This window comes from Trachymyrmex cornetzi, unplaced genomic scaffold, assembly GCF_001594075.2.
Source record: "Trachymyrmex cornetzi isolate Tcor2-1 unplaced genomic scaffold, Tcor1.1 scaffold230, whole genome shotgun sequence".
NCBI lineage: Eukaryota > Metazoa > Arthropoda > Insecta > Hymenoptera > Formicidae > Trachymyrmex > Trachymyrmex cornetzi.
Window position 1 is genome coordinate 1,823,844 of NW_017296957.1, and position 7,915 is coordinate 1,831,758.

Sequence of the window (7,915 nt, forward strand, 5' to 3'; positions counted from 1 at the left end):
CTTTAAATTTAAATTTTGCTCATTTTTAACGAAGTTGTTTGAATTTTAATATTTATATGCACTATGAACTTTTATTCCAACCTAATATTTTTCTTCGATATCTTTCTTTCGTTTGGATTTCATTTACGTCATTTGAAACGATAAAAAAGACATCACAGATTTTTCCCAAGCAGGACCGGCTCAGCGAAGCGGCGCGTTATGTGCTTGAATGTTCAATTATGACTCGGCGCGCGAAACAAAAAGCTATATTGAAATAGGCAAAACCTGCAATCGCGAATGGATCGGAATGTTCGACGATCAATAGCATCTTCGTGAGATTTAATATGCCACATGGCTTATGGCAACAACTAGGCCATATCAAGTTAAATGAGATCACTCATTCATGAGCAAAATACATTATATACATATACGTATATAAATATATGTATGTATGTTTGTAAATATAAATGGGAAAAAGTTTGATGGAAGAACAGCGTAAGGGATACAGATAGAGAGCTCTTTATTTTTTCGTTCTCTTTTCGATGGACATGCGGCTGTTGAAGAACGACGGAGATCGAAAATAAAAGCCGCAAGTGTGGTGAACGTGGTTAATATTGATTCGAGCTAGATTCACACGCGAACTTTACTTGAACCGGAACACCGTTACTGTTTTAACTATCTAGTGCTCGCGCTTTGTGTTTTCGGAATTGGTTTAAAAGTCACCGCAGAGAGTTCCCGTTTTATCTGAGTAAAAAAAAAGTAACTACAGTACAAAAGTATCGAATTGTGGATGCATATGTATCCTCAATCTATCAGATAAATTGAAGCAAATGTTATTAATGCGAATATGTTATGTGCCTTCTATTTAGTCGACACAAGTAGTCGACACAAGTCGTGCCTTTGTTATTCACGGAATGCAAAGAACGACATTTGTGTTGATTTATCAATAAAAACCACCCATTATAGAAACGATTTTTAAACGAGTATTAGCTTCGCAGAACAAATTGATGAACTTCGGAAGAATATCATTGAATATGGAACATATAATTGCGGGAATAAAATATGTGCTGGTTTTATGAACAGGTAAAAAAATACAAGAAATATTATATACAACAATGGACAGAGAGAGAGTTGAAAATATAATTTTTAATATCAGTTAGCGCAATTATGTAAACAGTATTCTCTCACGTATCACATTTTCTAGCATTCGTTTCGATTATTTATGCTATTTTCGGTATTTTTTATGACAAAGAAAGTTTTTACGAGTTTTCGCGAGGGTTTTTAATCACAGATGCGGCGCAAATTTCACTATTTGCATTCCGCAACTTCATGCAACATGAATTTTTTCAGTTAGTCATTCATTATGTGCGTATATATACACAGCCAAATGTGATTGTTCACGCGACTGCTCGCTCGTTGAAAGATACGTACAGTTTAGAAATTGTTATTGCAACTCCCTACAATGACAACATAGATATTATTCAGGATAGTCCGCCGCAACTGCTGATTTCGTTGACAATGCAATCTTCATCACATGCGTAATAAAGGACGCGTTATTATCGCGTTACATGAGTTCACGTCATATTCATTATCGCATTATGTATCTAGCAGATTCGTATAATGTTTACATTATCGCCATGTATTTTTAAATTCTTGATTAATTTGTTATTTTGAAGTAGGAACGTACACGGAGAGAATTTTTTCTGAGAGTTTACTCTGAAAATATGATTAGTCGTGAGACAACATTATATATTCCGAAGAATTTTTATGTAAATCTCTCTCATTCATTAATAAAACTACAATAAAGTATAAAATAAGTTTAATTAATTTTACTAAAGTGCATGGTAAAAATCTTTAAAATATTATATTGTACCACAACTACTATATTTTCAGGATGAATTTTATAAAAGAAAATTCTCTCCGTGTAGGGGAAAAGTAGTTTACGTTTTAAAGTAGGAACTCGATCGTGATATTTGCTTAAATTGTTAAAGCGCTTCGACGATTCAATTAGTTTAGTCGATTAAAAGATCCGACAAATAATTGGGAAATGTTACTTTTTCTTCAATAATAAAACTTTGCGAAATAAAAAATTACCATTAAAACATTTTTTGTTAAATTAATATATAATATTAAATTATACTTTTAATATTGCAATAATTAAATTAATCTATGATGAAAGTAAAGAATTATTAATTTGTTCTGCGATTCTTTCTGATATAGTATTTTAATATTTTATTAACTTATTAGATATAAAAATTATAAGGAAAAAGGTAGGATAAAAAATAAATGAATATAATAAATCAAGACAACAGTGAGAGGATACAATGATTTATTATATTTATAATAAATTGTAAAATTTTACCATTTTTATTGTTTAGAGAGTTCATTTCATTAAAAAATATAAGTTATATTGATCTTGGAAAAATGGGTAGTAGATTGATTGGAATCAGAGTTGGCAATGTTCCTCGGTGTCTGTATATGGACCATCGTCTTCGTTTTATTATCTGAAAACTCGACTGGTAAGCACTCTTCTGGATACATCGTGGCGTCGCTATCTAAACGGCGTCTTAAATTTTCCATGACCAGGAGAGCTCGGCTTTTTCTAATAGACGAGGCCACTTAAATGTTGAACCTTGAGGATTGATTTTATCTTCTCTTGCTGTAATTTCTGTAATGTGATTAATTAAATTTAATATTGCTTTTAAATCTCGTCTTGAATATTGTTGCATATCATTTTTAAACCTGAGAAATATGTGGCAAAATTTGAAAGTTTCAAATTGAAACAATTCCAACACGACGTTGAAATGTAAACAATAAGTATACTCTAAATAAAAAATACTCGATATATAGACACAAAAAATCGGAAAGTATTAGAGAGATCTAGGTATTCATAGTCTGTTCTTATTTCAAGTGGTAATTATATATTTTAATAATTATACTATCAGAGGTTATTCAAATTGAATAGAAGAAATTGTGGATATAATTATTATTTGACTGATCTATAACAATACTGATATATTTTACTCAAAAAGATAAATGAAATTATTTATTAGTTGAATATTCGTCGGTAAAAAGGTAAAGAGTATTTTTTACCTCCACTTTTCTTTTTTCTCACACCATCGGTGATTAGATTTTCAGAAAGTAACTCTTTTTGCCACTAAATATCAATTGCAATCTAAAAACTTTTATTAGCACTCGAGTTACAAGAATTTAAAATAGAAAAGTGCATAAGGATATCTTCTAAACTAAGACTTGATGGGTTAAAATGCTAATATGGTTTCAGTTTACGATATTTTAATACTGTACTTAAGATGGTCTTAAATACAAGCACGGACAATGAATACTGGCCCTAGTATATAATCCGCATTTACAAAAATATGTGCATGGTCCTCTAAAGTCAACTAAAAAACGCGATAAAAATTTCGTGATATTTTTGTATGTTGGGTTGATGACACGTTTATGTATCGTATAATGCTACGTATTTAATGCATGTGTTAAAATGAAGCAATAACGTATAAAGTAATACAGTAACTTTTATCGGCACCGATTTGTCTGCCAGAAAAATGTTACACAATATCCTTTGGTTCTGGAAATGACGACCTAACTTCCGGCTGTTGTTGCAGATTCTTGGCACTGGGTGAATTATAGACATAGCTGCTTTGAGAAAACGCCGTTTTATTCTTCTCCTTTTTCATGTTTTGTTTATTCCTGCGTAAACGTGGAGTACAAACATTTATAACGGCAACCGTGAAGCAATAACTCATCGCGATAAAATAAATTGGAAAATATGCCCAGCAGAAAATAAACGCGCGCAATACTACATTGTTGAAGTAAAGTTTTACATCTCACGATTATAGAAACGGAAATGTAATATGTCGAAGTAATTTCGCGATAACAATGATCATCTCAGTTCTTTTAAAATATCAATACAACCATTTTATTATCAGATTTACCATAAATCGTATTTACTATTTTTGTGGTATATTCACAGGGTGTTCAAGAAAACCATCTAGCATTTATGTATAGTATAGTGCAATGAGAAACAAAAATGAGTTTCTTTTCTGGTGTATATATAGGTGTAGATGAGTGCGCCATTCGTGCGTCATCATCGCACTCATTAATTTTACTTTTCAATAGTATTATAGAGACACTACACCTATAGCTACACCGGTAAAGGAACTCATTTTTGCTCCTCATTGTACCCCATCATTATACTGAGTAAAAAAACCTTAGTGAATATAAGTCGAAAGCTTAATCATTTTCCTGACATATAAATATTTTTGTATGTAGCGTTATGAATGACTTACTGGCTTCTACTTGCATGTGATGTTTATCTTAATATTTGTAAACCGTGTTCTGAATATCCTCATTCCGTATATATACTTAATACCAGAAGATTTTACCGGTAATCAGTTATTAGTGTAATCACCAAATATAGTATGTAGAACCACAATCACCGATTGATGACAATTGACTAATTGCTGATATATAAAATCTTGTAAGTCATTCTTGACGCTACATAAAAGTGTTTACATCTCAAAAACGGTTCAGCTTTCAACTTTTGTTCTCTAAGTCTTTTAATAAATAAAATTTAATATAGACGTAACATTATTATAGAAGACATGATTTTAAAAAAGAAGAATATTTTGTTTTTTAAATAAAGTATGCATTTTCAGATAGACTTGTATGAGTGTGTATATTGTGATATGCAAAAATTAATTGATTGAAAATGTAGAACCATTTTATGATTATTTATAAAAGCAAAAACGTTTACATTAAAGTAATTATCAAATTCATATTATGCAATGATTAAATGTTTTGTTTAAAGACAAGACACAGATGTATTTATGTGGGACGAGATCAATTTCGACTATTCTTATGTTAAATTCTTGAAATACAGTACATGTATAATTATTGTCAACATTGGGCGATTGTCTTGAGGGCATGGAATTGCGCATCTCATATGTGCAATCAGTCCTCAGGGCCGCCACGTATTCATAAGTGAGAATCCTTGATACGCTTATATTACGCAGCACGTGAACAACGGAGTCAATAGGTCAAAGGTGCATGGAAGACGCGATCAACGGGAGATCGGTGTAATAAGAGAGACAAAGAAAGAAAGAGAGAGAGAAAGAGAGAAGAAGGGATACCGCGTGTGCGTTCCTAAAAAAAAAAAGAGGGAAAAACGGATAAATCGATTGACTAAATTAGTGCTGGACTGGAAACGAGGCGCGCTAAATAGACGTGTAACAACTGAGTTTAACAGCAAGAAGAGACTCTCTCTCACATTTATATACACGCAAGCGCACGCGCGAGTGCGCCAAACGGTTTGCAAATCTCGCGCGATTCTCTGTCTATCGACAATCAATCGTTCTCGCGATTTAACGATGCCGATTAACGACTCCCGATACGACGAGACATCGTTGTTCTATTAAGGAAGTTGTCTTCGTACAACGGCTTGGCGTGCGGCCAAGCACGACACAAGATTCGTCGCCTTTGTCGAACTGCTTGTACCCGAAGTTGACAACATATCTGTTCTGTTCTGACGACAGTCGTGTTGCCCTTTCGAGCATAATGAGGTTTGCAAACGCAGCCTGCAAGCAATCCAGAACTCGGAGTGGTTATCTCGCGACGGTATTGACTGAAAGAGGTAATCGAAATATTGGAGGAATTGTCACCACCCGTCTCTTGCAATTCTCGTAAAATGAAACTGGATAAAATACTGAATGTTCTTGCTAATAAAAATTCTATCGAGTGCCATTTGACTATGACATATTAATTATCAGGACGTATTTTAATTCCCATTTTGAAGAATCTCAAGAGAAATTATACAATCTCTGAAGACGTGCTGTATGAAAATCCACGATATAAACACGAAGAAGTAGTTGGAAATTAATATAAATTTGGAGCGCGTGAAAATTATGTCATGAGCATAGTGAATTCTCTCGAGAACATAACAATCCTTTTGCCTGTCTTAATAAATCGCGACGTACGTACGGGCGAACACACAGACTGAACGTGGATGTTTGCCTAAAATCATCAATAAAGTCGAGCATTACGAAAATACGATGAAAATTTATAGATCTCCGACAGATTGCGCACTATCTTTCTTGTTCCCTGCAGATTTATTATAATTATAGTATTGTTTTGAGCACGTCACACGTAGAAGTAGAAAAAGTAACCAAAATTAAACGTGAGCGATGCTGCGCGTTAGAAAGAGCCAGCAGGCTGCTCGAAAATTAAATCAATGTATAAAAAAAGAGAAGTGGAACATTTTATTTCTCGTAATCGATAATCATGGACTTCACCTGTGTGCGCTCTCGATGATCGAGCACTCCGATTCTTTCGAGAAATTGCACATTCGACCATCCAAGTGGATAATGTACGGGTTTGAGCCCACGGCCGCCTCGAATGACTCTCCAGCTGGAACAAATTTTATAGCCGTTTTTTCACCAGAGCACAAATCTTTCGAGGACTGCAAGCGTTAAGATAATTGCGCAACGATTCTCCAACGATAAAAATAATTGATGATCCTTAATATTTTTTGGGCTCTTTGCATTCATTGTTATTATCTTTTTGCGCAATTATCTTGACCGTTCTACATATGACTCTAGAAATTTTTCGAGAATCTTTCTTTTAAATGTTTCTATTTTTTTCGAATTAAGAACGAAAGCATACAGATTTTATAGATTTTATATAAGATAATTTGCTGTTATTAATACCGGTAAATCCAAAATTATTGTTTGATACATCGAGAGATAAGGCTTCGAGTTCCACGCAACCGGAAGAGAGTACATCGGCCAATGCTATACCGTCTTCCGGACCTAATTCGCAGCCACTGATATTCAATGTTTCCAAAGTTTTGTTTCTTATCAGGACTGAAAATGATGAATTAATTAACGAGGCATATAGAAATCTCTTGTAAATAAACGATATTTTTGTAAAAAATTTATTATAACTATTATAAATGATATAAAAATATACATATATGTATAAATAGATTATGAAAATAAAACTATCGTCGAAGTAATTACTATTTATAAATGTTAAATTCTATCTTGCGTAATATATATTCTGCGTTAAAGTAATACAACGATACATTCTGTCATTTCTAATATTTTCTGTTTACATGATTTTTCAGATAATCTAAGCATTAAGCAAAATTTTACATCTAAAAAAACGATTAGGGTCGAAGATTAGCAACCTATTTTCTAGAAATTTTTATTCATAAACGTAAAAAAAAAACTGGGCTATTATTTTATAATGAGCACGTATGTATGTATATCCGAGAACATATCTTCGAAAAATTGCAGTGATTTTGTATCTGTAATAAGTGTTATTGCCCTATCATAATATTTTTATATGAGAATTTTAGTCACGTTCTATACGTGTTGTAACATCCTATTTGTATGCACGCGCATGCCACGATCTGCTATTCAGCTTGCATTTATTTAAATAATTTAGCGTGCTGCTTATGCCACACTTTCGACCTGCGAGTCGATTATATTCTCCTTTTTTTACTATGCTAATATTCGAAATTATATGGAATTTTGTGCATTCAGTTTTTGAAAGTCAGTAGTAAGCAGTGCGGCTTCGTGCAGCGAGGTCATGCGTCAATAGCTTTCATTCAGTCCATTAAGACAATTATACGCGATGTTTTAAAATAAAATTCAAGATAACGACATCTTTTAATCTTAATACTTTAGCTTTAGATGCACATTTTCGTATTTTTAAGAGTTTTCGGACAATAAAACATCATTAACTCAGACGAATTTGGCAGAGATATTTAGAGAAGTAAATTCTATCTTCTTTGTAGAGAGAGAGAGAGAAATAAATAGATAGTGCGTTTATTAGTGTTCTAGGGCAAAGAGAGAGAGGGGGGGGGGATTCCTTTTCACTGGTATTCATTACCTATATATACAGGGTGGGGAAAAAG

At 33.0% G+C, this 7,915-nt stretch overlaps 1 protein-coding gene across 1 annotated transcript in view; it reads right to left on the reverse strand.

Moving 5' to 3' along the window:
• Positions 1 to 2,371: 2,371 nt before the first annotated feature.
• LOC108760891 (T-complex-associated testis-expressed protein 1) overlaps positions 2,372 to 7,915 on the reverse strand; it is a gene marked incomplete at its 5' end in the record, with an annotated part of 7,571 nt that continues 2,027 nt past the window's right edge. Inside the window, 4 exons of the mRNA XM_018507159.1 lie at positions 2,372 to 2,647; positions 3,512 to 3,687; positions 6,288 to 6,402; positions 6,702 to 6,857. Coding sequence (XP_018362661.1) covers positions 3,546 to 3,687; positions 6,288 to 6,402; positions 6,702 to 6,857 — 413 coding nt within the window. The remainder of the gene's footprint in view (positions 2,648 to 3,511; positions 3,688 to 6,287; positions 6,403 to 6,701; positions 6,858 to 7,915) is intronic.